The sequence below is a fragment of the Silene latifolia genome, chromosome 3 (assembly GCF_048544455.1).
Source record: "Silene latifolia isolate original U9 population chromosome 3, ASM4854445v1, whole genome shotgun sequence".
NCBI classification, from domain to species: domain Eukaryota; kingdom Viridiplantae; phylum Streptophyta; class Magnoliopsida; order Caryophyllales; family Caryophyllaceae; genus Silene; species Silene latifolia.
In genome coordinates, this window is record NC_133528.1 from 5605993 (window position 1) to 5621515 (window position 15523).

The window sequence follows — 15523 nt, forward strand, 5'->3', positions numbered from 1 at the left end:
AATAACAATAAAAAAAATATTAATATTATTGACATAACAATTTTAATATAATAATAATAATGATAAATAATTAAATATTAATAAAATCTATATGTTTAAGATAAGTAAAAATGAAATGTGCTGAACGTAGTGGGGCTGAACTGAACTGAATGAAACTAAGCTGAACTGAATTGAATTGAACTGAACTGAACTGAACTGAAGTGAGCTGAAAATAAGCCAAAAAGAGCAAGCCTTTGTAGCTTAAAAATGTTCTAGCTTAAAAATCTGTTGTGGAAAGTTAAGCTAGTTATGTTGTTGATAACCATTGGAGATGCTCTTACTTTTGTTTTTCTTTACAAGAAATACATTTATTTATTTATTTTTCTTATCGTATGCCTAGTGGGCATACGTTAGAAAAACCCATTAAAAATTACTCCATTTTAAAATTCAGTTTTTTAAAATTGTTCCCCTATATAATGTTTTTTTCCTAAAACTACTCCTTTAAATTACACTTTTATTAAAAACGATAAAACTTGGGAGAGGCGGTCTTTCAATAAATTATTGAGAGACCAGTCTTCCGTACCCTTTTATTTGTATTTCGTGACCCTTTTATTTTTTATCGTGACATAGTACTTTCGTACCTATTTACATAATAAATGTACCCATTTTATTTTTAATCATGATTTACACATATTTTGTTACCTTTAGTACCATTTTTTCTTAAAATTATAAAATAGTCTCTCAATAAACTTATTGAGAGACCGTCTCTCAGAAGACCTACTCGCCAATTTATACTTTGAAACATATAACAATGGAGAATAATTTCAAAAATAAACGTAATAAGTCACCTAAATTAGAGTTTTGAGCAATTTTTGTTAAAAGTGCATTTTAAGGGAGTAATATTATGAAAAAAAAAAATTATATAACGTAGTAATTTAAAAAAATTAGATTTTAAAAGGGAGTAATTTTTAATTTACTCTTCTTTTTAAGAAAAGTGGGAAGAACTTGGTGGAAGGAAGGGAGTAGCTGATAAACTACATTAGAAGACTTACGGAGTATTTTGTGATGAACAAATGATTTTGACAATGTTTTATTATAAAACCATTTTACATAAGACTTCTTTGATAAGCAGTTAAATAAATATTGTGTATGTAATTCAATTTTTGTCTCTCCTAACAACTTATTTGCGCCACTTATTATTAAGCACTTCTTAATCACCCCTATACCAACAACTTATTTGTGCCAATTAAGCACCACTGGCCTGAATTCTATTGCTATAAATTGTTGCCGAAGCAAGACGAAATAGCACAAATGTTATACATACTTCAACATTATCACGTACCAAAACTTTAAGCAACTAATAATTAGCTTTCAAAACTTTAGATATTATCAAAATGGAAAACCTTTCATTTAATGTGAACAACCACAATGCCGATGAGGGAGAGTGTCCCCGACCTCTAGCCAATTTTCAACCGGATCTATGGGAGAACCACGTCATGGACTTCACTCCCCTTAACGAGGTTATTATCTCGCTTTTAAAATTAAGTTCTTTGTTTGTTTTTAGGTATGTTATGTCGGCTTTGCATGGCATCTAAAATCACCGTACTTTGATCATAATTTTCTTTATTTATACATCATTTTTTTCATTTTTGGAAAAATAATATATGTGTTATCTTTATCTGATACTCCCTCCATTCAACTCCACACTACCACTTTCTTTTTTCACGTTTGCCAACGCGTATTTTACGCGCTAAATATCGTTAGCTACATATTTGCAAAAAATATAAAAGTTAGATATTATTAATGTACTCGTAACGACGAATAAAACAAGATCCCACATGAATATATTTTCACTTATGTATTGGGAGAAATTTGAAATTGAATGCTTAACTATGAATAGTGTACAAAATAGATAATGGTAGTGTGGAGTTGAATGGAGGGAGGGAGTATTTCTTAACGTTGATTACAGGGAAAAAAATTTAAAGAAATGGAAAGATATACTAAAAGAGATAAAAAAAAAATATGTTCATTTTTTTTACAACGATAAACTGTAATTAAAAGAAAAGGATAGACTTACCATTCCTCTGCGACTATATATATTGCCACTTAAATTCGCAGACTCACAGTTGTGTAACTTGTGTTCATTTGTATATGTAGGTGGCCGAAAGGCAAACAAAGCAGGAAATCGACGAGTTGAAAGAGCTAGTGCGGAAGAAGCTTATAGCGGAAGACAAGGATCCAAAGGAGTGACTCGTGTATATTGATACTATTGAGCGACTTGGAGTTGCATACCACTTTGAGGATGAAATTGAAACCATCTTGCTTAAATTTCACAACATGCATTTTAATGAAGATTGCTTTAAGAATGACCTTCATTATGTCTCCCTACGATTTCGCATCTTGCGCCAACATGGCTTCTTTGTGTCCTGTGGTACGTTGCAATTGTGATCTGACATTTAGACATGTTTTCAGCGGGAGCAAACAAGTAATAGCAGAACGTAAACTTGAAAAGAATTCAGAAATTTTAACCAAAACTTTCAATTTTTCCATCTCACCCGGGGGCGAGCGCCACTGCTAACTCCCCTAAATCCCCCACTGCTCCATACAGTTTTATAAAATAGTTGGTATACTGATATTTATTCAATATTTAATAAGTTTATTTAAATATCTATTCTTTACGTCTCAATTATTTATTTGCCTTTTATATTAATTGACAAAACAGAAGTGTTCAAAAACTTGAAAAATGATGAAGAAAGCTTCGAGGAGAATGATGTGGAGGCAATGTTAAGCCTGTATGAAGCCTCACATCTTAGAGTGCACGGAGAGTGCGTGCTGGATGAGGCAGTTGCGTACACTCGTGCGCGACTCGCACAATTTGCTAGCGACCCCAACTGTTCTATGGCACATCAAGTAACCCGTGCGTTGGATTTGCCCTTGTTCAAGCGCTCCCCAAGACTTGAATCTAAGTACCAAATCTCGGTCTATGAATCCGGCTTGTCACCTGATGATAATTTGCTCAAATTAGCCAAATTAGATTTCAACCTTCTTCAGTCATTGCATAACAAAGAATTGCAGGAAATTATAAGGTATACCTCGTCTTATTTTCAAATCTGAAATCCATCTTTCAAATACTACACGATATAAAAAAGCGATTGGAAAAGATATACAAAATTCCCTATCTACTAAAAGAATAGGAGGCTCACAATTTTTCCTCTAACAAACATCTTCTTAAATAAGGAAAATTATAATAATGAAGTGCATTCACAAAATAAGAAACTAATTATATTTTATTTCACTTATACTCTTCATTAAAATTAATATTTTTATTAAATTATATTATTTTCACTAAATTCTAATCTATAATCTCTTGATTAAAATATAAATAAAATAAAATTTATATAAAACATAATTGCTAAAGCATTTGTCGTTATTATTTGAGAATAACTTGACTCATACTAGTATAAAACAAGATACTAAATCGGTATTATTGCTTTCATGATAAAATAAATAAAACAAATAGGAGAATTTAAAAATTGAAATCAGTAGCTTTATGGTCTAAAAAAATATTTTGTTTTAAATATAATTTAGCACATTATTCAATTCTCTTCATTAATGGTCAGTTATAACTTCTTTTTTTCTCAAAGCAAATTACAACGACGATAAATATGAACAATTAATAACGTGCCATTAATATATAAGTAATTAATTAAAAAAAAATTCTAAATACCGTGCATTTAATGCACGGGGTCTACACTAGTATATCTTAAAAGAATATTTGCATATTCTATTTTATTAGTAGGTACTCTTTTCGTTTCGGTCAATTATTATCTATTTTCGTGTTGGGTGTATCAATCAATTGTTATCTATTTTTATTTTTTGATAAGTTTTATACTAGTAGGCAAGTGGACATCTAATGTGAGCAAGTGGATAGGTAAGAGAACCCTATTATTTATCATTATTTTTCTTATTTCTGTGGTTTTTTTGTGCCAAAATAAATGATTGGGACGAAAGGAGAATAATTTAACCTGTTTCAGCCTAACTTTTACTCCGACCAGGTGGTCGAAAAGCTTGGAGTTCACCCGAAAACTTCCCTATGCGAGGGACAGATTAATGGAGGCAAATGCTTGGATGATAGGTGTATACGCTGAACCAAAGTATTCGTATGCTAGAATAATCAGCAACAAGCTATTCAAGTTCATATCCATCGTAAATGATACCTACGATGCATATGGAGTTATTCCGGAGCTACAACTCTTCACCGATGCAATAGAAAGGTTTGTCTAATCGAGCTTATTGGTGATTTGTACAAGCTTGCGTGTACAAAACAAACTAAATAATGCGTTTTTTTGTACGTTAAAAATGGAGCGAGGCTATTCAGTCAGTACTTAAAACTTGGATAAACTTCTCAGGATTTGATTCAAGTCCATAGGAATTTTTGATAGAAACCATGCACACAATAACATAACAAAGATAAGAATCAGAATAATAACAAAGATATAATATTTACGACTGGAGTCCATGCCTTGTCCTCCTACATACTTGTCAGTTGTCATGGATAGTTGTCTATTAGAGAACAATTGGTCTCCCTTGTGACGGGTTACCATTTGTGACGGATATTTTGTGAGATAAAATGGTAACAAAATGAGTTAGTGGAGAAAGGGGACCACATGAATAGTGTTGCAGAGAGAGAAAAAGTGGGTACTTTGTGAGGTAAAATGGTATCCGTCTTCAGTTTGTGACGGATATGTCATGTCTTCAATGAGAATTTGTGATTAGAGAATGCTTTTGTTTAGAATAGAGGGAATAAACTCTAACAAAGTTTATGGACCGAGACTATTCCATCTGCTAGGCTTTGAGCCCGTCCCTTAATAGAAACAGTGGCAACTGGCAAACCTGATATTGATTTGATATACTCGAGGAGTCGAGGGTTTATCGTTTATTGGTTTTGTATGTAGGTGGGATAAAAGTTGTGTTAGTCAACTTCCAGACTACATGAAATTTATCTACAATGTGATTCTTGATACGTGCGAAGAAATCAGAAGAGATTTGGCAAGTGAAGGAAGGTCTTATGCCGCCGATTATTTCTGCCTACAAGTAAGTGTTAATTAATCTTTACACGCTTATAAAATTAATTTTTCTAAATTTACACTTTTATAACATACTTTTGATCAAATTTTGCCCCCTTAGTCTGATTCCGATCTAAAAAAATGGTATATTTCATCAAATTTCAAATTTTTCGTCTAAAATCCTTAATTTATGACAAAAATGCCCTTTACCCTTATTTCTTTCTTTTATCTCACCTTCTATTTCCTTCTCTCTCATACCTATTTACTTTTTTTTTTTCTTTCTAACCTTCTTTATCTTTTATTCTATCTTCATCTATAATGATATATACTTGTCATCTTGAACCTCCAAAAATAATGACTTCTTGTTGAGTTCAACTAAGACACTTCTTTTGTATATATTTTCAAATTATGCATATTTCCTTTTGTTGTGCGGAAGCGTGAATACCTTGTGTTGGGCCTCTGCTGCATCTGTGTCCACTGACCATAATAGTACGATATTGTCCACTTTGAGTCAAGCCCTCACGGATTTACTCTTGGACTCCTTCCAAAAGGCCTCGTACTATTATATTTTCTGGATACTTATAAAGATGATCTTCCATCTTTATTCTATCGATGTGGGACAAGGGTTTGCACCCTAACACCTTTTATTTTTTCAGATTGCCAATAGTTTTTTTTTTCAAATTATGTAATTAGGGTACTTAGTTTTGTATTGTATTGCAATTTGTTCGTAACTTACATGACTACTGAGAAACAGAATAGAGTATGAACATAAACTATTAAGTGGCACAAATTCTCATTGAAGACATGACATATCCGTCACAAGCTGAAGACGGATACCATTTTACCTCACAATGTACCCACTTTTTCTCTCTCTGCAACACTATTCATGTGGTCCCCTTTCTCCACTAACCCATTTTGTTACCATTTTATCTCACAAAATATCCGTCACAAATGGTAACCCGTCACAAGGGAGACCAATTGATTAAGTGGATATAGAACGAGAACATTTAACTGAATAAACGAAATATATATAATTTTTATAATTGAATAAATGATATTTATTTTAATGGTATGACAAATTATTGCTAAAAAATCGAACAAAAATTGCATAAACTAAACATTTAAAAAACGCGGATTAGAATATTTTGGGTATTTTAAGATGTTTTCATTAAGTTTAAGAGTACCACTGATATTTTTGAAAAACGAGGGATGACACATAGAATTCGAATAAATGTAAGGATACCATGTAAAAAAATCCAGAAAAAAAAATATATATAGAACTGAGAACTTCTACAGTATTACTTATATTGGGTCAATTGTACAGATGAAAGCTTTGTGTAGGAGTTACATGCAAGAAGCAAAATGGTTACATGAAAACTATGTACCAACATATGATGAGTATATGAAAAATGCTATTGGAAGCTCCGGCTACAAATATATGCCAACGATCGTTTCTGTTGGAATGACGGGTATAAGGAAGGATGCCTTCGAATGGATTAACCAACCATCCAAGGCAATACTAGCTTCCTGTGTGATGGCTAGGATCTTGAATGATATTAGTAGCCACAAGGTATGTGGCTTCTGCCCAAGAAATCTGTTTTTCGTAGTGCCTACGTCCTAATTATGTGTTTACTGTTTATTAAAATACTCTCCTAACTAGTTTAGATCCCGCGCAATGAATGCGCGGTATTTATAGAGTTAACAATATAGACCTCGTGTAATATATGCATGGTATTTATAGAGTTTTACTTTCTAGTGTGTTATTTATAGAAGTTAAATCGACAATTCACTTATTTTTCATATTTCTCCTTAATGTATTTTGATTGGAGAAGTTATTAAAAGTTACGAGTAGATCGTAACAAGCAATAAATTGAATATTTTTTTTAAGCGAGAAATTAATGATGTTAATTTACAAATATTTACTAATAACATATTTTTTAGCTGCAAGTTTTTATCATAAAAAGGCAATGAATTTTTACAATATTTACTAATACCATATTTTTTAGCCGCAACTTCTTATCATAAGAAGTCAATAAATTTTTATCATTAAGTTCTTTAAAAAAAGAATTTCCCTATCATAAAAAAAATCAGACATAAATTTGTGCAGAATGTGAAATATTAAATGATGTACAAATATTTAAATACAAAAGATTAGTGTATTTATAACTTATCATGTCGACACCTATAGTATATGTTAAAAATATCACGCACTATTTTAGGAAATATTTTTAGGCGGGAAAAGTGGGAGTTTCACCTATTCATTTAGTAAATAGGGAATTAAAAAATAAAAAGGTTAAACAAATGAATACACACTAGTAGAAAAAGTGCTATTGACATCGCCCTAATAACATCGCTTCTTAATAAAAACGATGTAAATAATCTTATTGACATCGGTTTCAGAAACAAAACGATATTAATTATTTTATTTTCATTATTTACATCAGTTATTAACATCGGTTATTTGAAAACCAATGTTAATTTATTTAAATTGTATCAGTTTATTGAAACGATGTCAATGTATTTAGATAATACTAGTTTTAACCCGTGCAAAATTGCACGGGTATAATTTCAGAAAATTAGTATTAATATAATCAAATATTAATAAAATATACACGTTGATGTTCATAATAAATTTCTTTTATAATGATAATTCTTTTTACTTTTACACGGTCTCCGATGTGCTACCTTAACTCCAATTATTTGCATTCACATATTAATTATTTTGATTAAAAATTCATTTTGTAAATATTTCTTAATAATAAAATGTAAATATTTTAATATCAATCACAATTATTTATGATTTTCTAAATATTATTCTTAAGAGAAACGGTTTTTCATTAATGTTAGTGAGAGACGGTCTCTCAAAAGAAGGAGGAGTATTATTTGATCTTATGGAATTTGGTGTACAACTTAGGTTTCCTCAAATTCAATGAAATCACCAACATTTTCCAAAATATGTGAAGAAAAGTTTGAAAACTATTGTGCTTCCAATGAATAATTTAGGGTACATACATTCAACAAAGAGACAAAGAGTAGGTAGTAATGTAGTATACACCAATGTTGTTAGGATTAAGATTTTACTTCAAATCGATAGAGTTGGTTATATCAGATAGGTAGAATCGAATAGCAAGATCTTATGATCCAACATACATATTACATACGGTAGGTTTTTACTTTTTATTTAGTAATAAAAGCACATATTCGTAAATCAAAACGCTTATTTGTTCATACTTAAACCATTTAATATTGATAATTAATAAATTTAGTATCATTATATATGAACGTGCTTCAACAATTTATATGGAAATATGAGTTTCACTTTGTCATTATATATAAAAATTTACTACATTAGAAGAATTGTAATTAGTTGAAAACATTCGTTGTAAAATTTATTGCCTTTCTTATTAAAAGAGTGAAAAATAATAGAGAAAGCAAGGTTTTAAAGTCACTGGACAAAGTTGGACAAATGGGAGAAAATGCCAACGATGCATAATATTTTATCGACGGTCTATAAGGTTATAACAACTCCCTTAACCTTTGTAGCATTATGGTAATTCATCAAATTGGCCCCGAAAAATGTTACGTGCGTGTTACTCCATTATACTCCCTCCGACTTAATAGGATGTTTACTTTTTCTTTTTTAAGGTCTTTACGTTCTACTTTTGGTCAATTTTTTCCCTTAACTTATTTTTGAAAATAGACAATTTATTTGTAATAATATAGAATTATAGATTTACAATTTATACTCTACTATAATTGACCCAAAATAATGAGGAATAAAAGACAATTTTCATTAAAAAAAAATCTACTCAACTATTATAAATTATAGCGGCTTTACACTGTGAGACGGTCCATTATTATTAAAACATTCATATATTATAATCAATAATGAGTTGTCTTTGTATCTAACAACGTGAGAACGACGTCTTATATATATTCTATATTAATGATCTACATTAATTACCCAAATTAACAGCACACACTCGGCTAAATAAATACTCCATCCACAAAACCACAATCATAATTGTTTCACCCAACCTTACACTATGATTATCGTCAGCCTTCTCCATCTTCAACTCATCTTCTATAATCTATATATCTCCCCACCTCCCTTATATTGGATTATTTTGTCTCCCTTTATCACTTTCTTCATTTTATTTTTGTTATCATTGTTAATAAAATCTACTTGATGACTTGATGAACATTTTAATTTTTAGTTTTTTGTTTTCTTGGATACTGTTGATAAATAAATTATTAAATTTTGATAAATTTTAAAATTTAGTTTTTTTCCCTAATAATAAATGAAGTTCTTGAAATATAATGGAGTAGTAATTTTTAACACCATTGTCAAACAAAAAATGAAAGTATGGAAGCAGTTGAATTTCGGAGAAAAAAATGCTTTTTGCAAGTGGGGAAGTTGTACATGATGACGTGGATCAATCTCATGGCTTTAAATGATCTTGTAATTATAAAGATAAGATTTATATTGCATCGGTTCTACTTAACTAGTAAACTGATGTTAGAATAAAATTCCATGGTACACGGGACATATATTTCAGTTGCCTCTCAAACAAACCCTTCAGTTTCTCACAGAAACTCTAACGCACAACCCTCCATCGTAAAGCCGTCGTCTTCCATCCTTTCTTCTATCTTCAGGCGAATCCTCATTGCATCCTCTACATTCGTCAATTGTCAATCGCCATTCGTCATTTGTCATTCTCTTATACATAAAATAGGTATAATCTCTCACTTGAGTAGTTTCAATTTAGTCAATTAGGATTTATGAGTATTTTTTTAAAAATTTGAATTGGTCCTAAACTAGTTGTATTATGGTGTTATTTCTATTGTTTTATGATTGTATGGGTGAGTTGCTCACTTGCTCTTGAACTTTGGTGTGATTGAAAATATACCTGGTTAGGGTTTGAGAAATTGTGGGTTTTGGGTAGTGGGTGTAAAATTAGGGATTTAATTATGTGTATATTTCTATATTTGATGTGCATTACAAGTCGTTTTCTTTGGGCAAGATCCATGAATCCTTTCTACCTTAGACAATAGTTATCTGAGCGTTCTAGATAAAGAAAGGTAGAGGATAATGAATTACAAGCAACATTGAAATAGAACGTCAATTAATGATTGAGGAAATAAAAGCTTATATTAGATTGTTATTTTCTGGTTGAGTTTTATATGTTGTTTTTCATTTTGAGGATGCAACAGCTTGTGCAGGATGAATGCATTCAATGCTTCAAGGCACAGGTTCCGGCAGCATGGAGCCCAAACCTGTATATTACATTGGTCCCGGGGATGCCAGGAACCAAAAAACTTTATAGGCGTACTTTGGAAGCATTGAGGCTTCACAAGTGTATAGGACTGTTATGAGGTGGAATACTCCTACAGGTAGAGGAATGCTACAGCAGGTAACATTGCTTTACTGTTAGAATTTTTTCCTTAAATGATGTTTAACTCCAAAATATTTACAAAAATGAGGCTCTTTTTAAAGTATTTACAACGTTTTTTTTTTTAATAAAACGAACGTCTCGCTGTATGAGACAACGAGAATCTGTCATTGGCATTGCTCACCAACATGCTCATTCATCATCTTTATTCTCCTTACTCCGACCACCAAACCCCGAACCACCACCACCATTCTCTTCATCTCAGTTTCCTTATCAAATACACCCCTTTGTTTGAGTTATTAGCTTAGTAGTTAGCAATGTAAATAGCCCGCAAAATCGCCGCTCACAAAATTATTTCTGTGTTTTCGGTTTCACTAATAATCACAAAACTGTTCTCTGCGAAAGATTTGAGATGATCTTGGTATCGATTTCCCCTGCAGCAGTTTGGACAATCGAAACTCTAAGTTGGAAGTAGTATTGTGGTCAGTTTGATTACTCACTGTCTCACTCTAAGCACTGGTGACATAATTAGGCTTCCAGTCAGGAAATGCTACTTCGTACATAAGTTGAGTTGCTGAACATTCTGCCTCTAGTTGTCGGATTGATTCAGGGTTTTCACACAAACTCAAAGTAGCAGCAAAAATAACTAGACTCTGGTTGTCACACACTTCGGACAAAAGACTACAATTTAGAGACTCGGAAGGATTATATTTGCCATATATGACATTCATTCATGTCATCACATTAACTTCAATTTATGTGGTTCTTGTGGAGTAAACAATTCAATATTGTTGTTGGTATAAATACGTCCACTGTAGGTGCTGCTCACCTGCCTTGTACTTGGCATTGTTTAGACTTTGGAGAGGGAGGTTTAGTCCTCTGCCCCCTTGTATTGCTGTTGGTATAAATACGCCCGTCCAATTTATTTTCTATATGAGAACACATTACTGAAAACGCAGAAACAGTTTTGGGGAGCGGCGAATTGGCGGACTATTTACTTTGCAAACTAGTAACCTAATCACTCAAACAAAGGGGTGTATTTGATACGGGAAGTGAGAGGAACATAATGGGGGTGGTATTTCGTGGTTTGGTGGTCGGAGTAAGGAGTAAGGAGAACAAAGATGTCGAATGAAGTATGTTGGGGGAGCAGAGGGAATGACAGCTTCTCGCTGCCTCACAAAGCGAGAGGTTACATTTTATTTAAAAAAAAATTCTTCATTTGTGATGACGTCAACCCATTTATTGTAAATACTTTGGAAAGAGCCCCATTTTTGTAAATATTTTGGATTTAAACCCCTGTTAAGAAAAAAACTCCTTACTGTTATTGGTGACTATTAAGTAAGATTTTGTTTGGCTTTATATTACCCCGACTTGACTGCAGGTGCTCAACACAATAATGTCTGTCACGGCTTTTTTGTGCAAATGTTTCATGTTGTTGATATCTTGTTGGTTTGTTGGATACGTGACATGCTACTAGATTGCAGTGTCCATTATTCAGGTCACGTATTAATATAGGACTACTTTTGCTAGCCTTACAAAATCTTAGTGCATGTTAAAAGGTTGGTTGTGGTTGAGACTGAAGAGATGCACAATAGTTGTCAAATTAAGTTGAGCTTTTGAACTTCTGATTTTTGTGTTAGCAGGCAATGATTGTGGTATACTGATTTTATGGTCGAAATATGTCATTCTTCATCCCCTTTCTTCATTTAAGATCTTTTCATGAAACTATTAAGATGGATTTTGATAATATTTTTGTTTTTTCTTGTAGTAACCGGGGGTACAATAGTTTAAACTATTCAAAGGCTATAATTGTGAATGTTTGCTTATTTCAGAGTTATTTGTCCTGGTATTTTTCAGGAATAATGTTGTTGTATTATGTGCTGGTGTTGTTTGATAACTGGTGGTGTTTGTTGAAATATATCTTTCTACTGCAGTTTTAGTGGCTGTGCATCATTGTATATGATTTTTTTTTTGTGTAACAGAAATATTTTCTTTATGTTATTAGGTATCCACTTCCATTTCATCGATTATCAACATCTTTGAGGTATATAGGTTCTCTGAGATCCTAATTATAGATTAGAACCTTTGTATTTCAATTATTTAACCTACTAATTTCTACACATTGTCCTCATAAATCCGAATTTCAGATGAAGAAGGCGGCAATTTGGGAGACAATATTGAGCTGGAAGAACCCTAATTTGGACATTATTTTATTAAAGATAATTGAATGCATTTTCAACTTGTTTTGATTAGGATGTTGTATGTTGTTTACTCTACAGTATGTCTCTATTGTTGATGTTTTTTTTATCTTGTTAGTTTGATTATTGGAAATTGCTGATGATTAAATGGGATTTAAATTACTAATATCATGCTAAATTGATGACTAAATATTGTCGATTACAATCTGGAAATTGTGTAATTGTTATATATATAACATGGAACTTTGTTTGGGTGATTTTAGAAAATATTTGATTTATTTTTTGCTGCTTAACTTGTCATTTGGCTTGATATTGGTTGTTGGAGGATATTTGTATGTCGATGGCATAACGACTTAAACATGAGGGTCATGGTTACTGACCTGCTGGCTGCCGAATGGTTGTGCTGCGTGTAGGTTTGGCGAGCTGGTTGGTTGCTAGTTTGTGGTGCTGGTTGCTGCCTGGTGATGTTGTAAGCTAGGTACTTATTTCTTCTCAGTTCATTCTTTGTTTGTATTTTGCTTTGTTTCAGCTATTGTTAAGTATTTAGGTAATTTGCACCATCTTCTTAATCATATATTTATTTCTTGCAATTTAGTGCATTAGGTGCTGAACTTGACATTACTTAGCTTTTTTTAGACATGGGAAGCATGTCCTGAGAGTGTACAGGTTGCTGATACTAATGATGATGATGAACTGTGAGCCTTTCCAAGCTGAAAACTACGCAGTGTTGCTAATTAGAAGGAGCTCAAATATAGGGAACAAACTAGGAGTATTACACTACTCGTATTATATTAGTTTTTTAATTACATTTTGTATCTTACTATCATTATTTAGCCAGAAGTATTCTACAAGTATTTTTGTGTGTGTAGTGTATAGATCTAAGAATATTTATGTTCAAAACACTTGTATATATTTATAATTTTGGAGTAGTTATAAATTGTGGGTTTTGGAAATGTAATTTTTTTTAATTGAATGTAGCTCTCAATTGAGGTGTTTTTCACGCCTGAATGTATTTTTTTTTAATTAAAAAAATATCTATTTACATCGGTTTTAGTCATAAATGATGTAGATAAGGTTGATATTTACATCGGTTCTACACCAAAATCGATGTAGATTAAATGCTATTAACATCGGTTTTACATAGAAAGCGATGTAATTTAAATGCCATTAACATCGGTTTTACCCAATAACCGATGTAATTTACTACCATTAACATCGGTTTTATAACCGATGTTTTCTTATAAATGCAATAAACAACGCCCCCAGAAGCATCGCCTAAAACCGATGTAAATTGGCCTAAATAACCGATGTCAATGTCACTTTTTCTACTAGTGACAGCAAAAAGTTTATTTATTACTTTAACCCTAACGAGGTTCAACAATAATGTAATGTAACTGGTCATTGCTACAATTATATTACTACGTCCGTCTTGTACATTTTTCTACCTTTGATTTTGGCACAAAAACCCATAAAAAAGAAAAGGTCAATCATTAGATGGCAAACAGACTAAATTGAGCATAAAATATCAAATTGTCATTCAGAGACATTCCTAAAATAAACAAGTAAACAATTAAGTGAGATACCCTAAAATAGAATAGGTAAACAAATAACCGGAACGAAAGAAGGAACATTTAGTTTTATGGTGATCTTTATATTATCTGATATGCTCATGAATTATAGGATATAAGTGAAACATTCTTGACGCTCTAAAGTCTCCACCTTCCTCACTTCGGAAAGATTCAAACTTCGAAGCACATCCAAATTACTATTTTCGTCCTAATTATTTATTTATCTTGCATTATTATCAATAGATTAGGCGGGGATTAATTTGTACGGCAAATAACACAGTTAGACATGTCAAAATTCGACCCGATCCGAAAACTCGACCCGCCCGACCAGTTTGACCCGAAATGACCCGTTATTTTAGGGTCGAGACCCGACCCGAGCGGGTCGACCCGTTGGGTCAAGGGAAAATCATGAATTTTATTAAAAATATTAATATTTATATATTATATTTGAAAATATAGTTAAAAAATTATTTTCATTACTTAAAATTAAAAATTCAACCAAAAAGTCAATTTTATATAACTTTTATAACATTTAATAATAAAATAATTATTAAAAAAATTTATTTTAATAATTATATCAATATAATTATTGTATATGATGAATATGATTAAAATAATAATTTTAAATATATTTTACTTTTAAAAAAAATATTTTTTAAATTAAAAAAATCGTTTAAAAAAGACGTTAAAAATTATTTCTTGACCCGTATTCTGACCCTAACCCGACCCGTGATCCGTATGACCCGACCCGACCCGTATTCTGACCCGACCCGCACAACCCGTTTGACAAGTCTAAACACAGCTGATCAAAATACTCAAAGAGAAAGGAACTTAAACAAATAAAAGAAGTTAAACAAATGAATGGGGGACTGGGGTTTGGGGAGGGAGATATACAACACACATAATGTTAATTTATTCAATTTATTTTCAAATTGTTTGTTTATTTTTGTTTAACATTTTTTTTATATATAAAAAAATATTTCTTTTGTTTCAGTCATTTATTTACTTTTTATATATTTTTTATGAGAGATTTATTGTAATAAAGGTAAATAAATTATTAGTACAGGATAGACGCGATTATTAGGAGTTTATGACATTACTTTTTAACCGTTCTCTTTTGGTGTAATATTACAGTTTGAACAGGAAAGAGGCCATGTGGCATCCGCGGTGGAATGCTACATGAAACAATTTGGTGTCACACAAAAAGAAGCTTATGAACAACTACATTTGATAGTTGAAAATGCATGGATGGATTTTAGAGAGGAAATATTTCGACCAACTGCTGTTCCAATGGAGTTATTAACCCTAGTACTAAATCT

The 15523-nt window shown here is 31.7% G+C and overlaps 1 protein-coding gene across 1 annotated transcript; it reads left to right on the forward strand.

Annotated features, from left to right (window-relative positions):
- Positions 1-1286: 1286 nt before the first annotated feature.
- Positions 1287-13676, forward strand: LOC141646921 (sesquiterpene synthase 2-like). The gene is made up of 9 exons (XM_074454923.1): positions 1287-1499; positions 2137-2410; positions 2702-3065; positions 4035-4253; positions 4935-5073; positions 6370-6615; positions 10269-10459; positions 12444-13114; positions 13273-13676. The coding sequence occupies exons 2-7, from the start codon at positions 2317-2319 to the stop codon at positions 10419-10421; spliced, it is 1215 nt and encodes a 404-aa protein (XP_074311024.1). The 5' UTR covers positions 1287-1499; positions 2137-2316; the 3' UTR covers positions 10422-10459; positions 12444-13114; positions 13273-13676.
- Positions 13677-15523: the final 1847 nt, after the last annotated feature.

Coding starts and splice junctions, on each gene's coding strand:
- LOC141646921 (XM_074454923.1), top strand. CDS start 2,317: ATGCATTTTAATGAAGATTGCTTTAAGAATGACCTTCATTATGTCTCC. Junction 3,066..4,034: donor GAATTGCAGGAAATTATAAG/GTATACCTCGTC, acceptor TACTCCGACCAG/GTGGTCGAAAAGCTTGGAGT. Junction 4,254..4,934: donor TTCACCGATGCAATAGAAAG/GTTTGTCTAATC, acceptor TTTTGTATGTAG/GTGGGATAAAAGTTGTGTTA.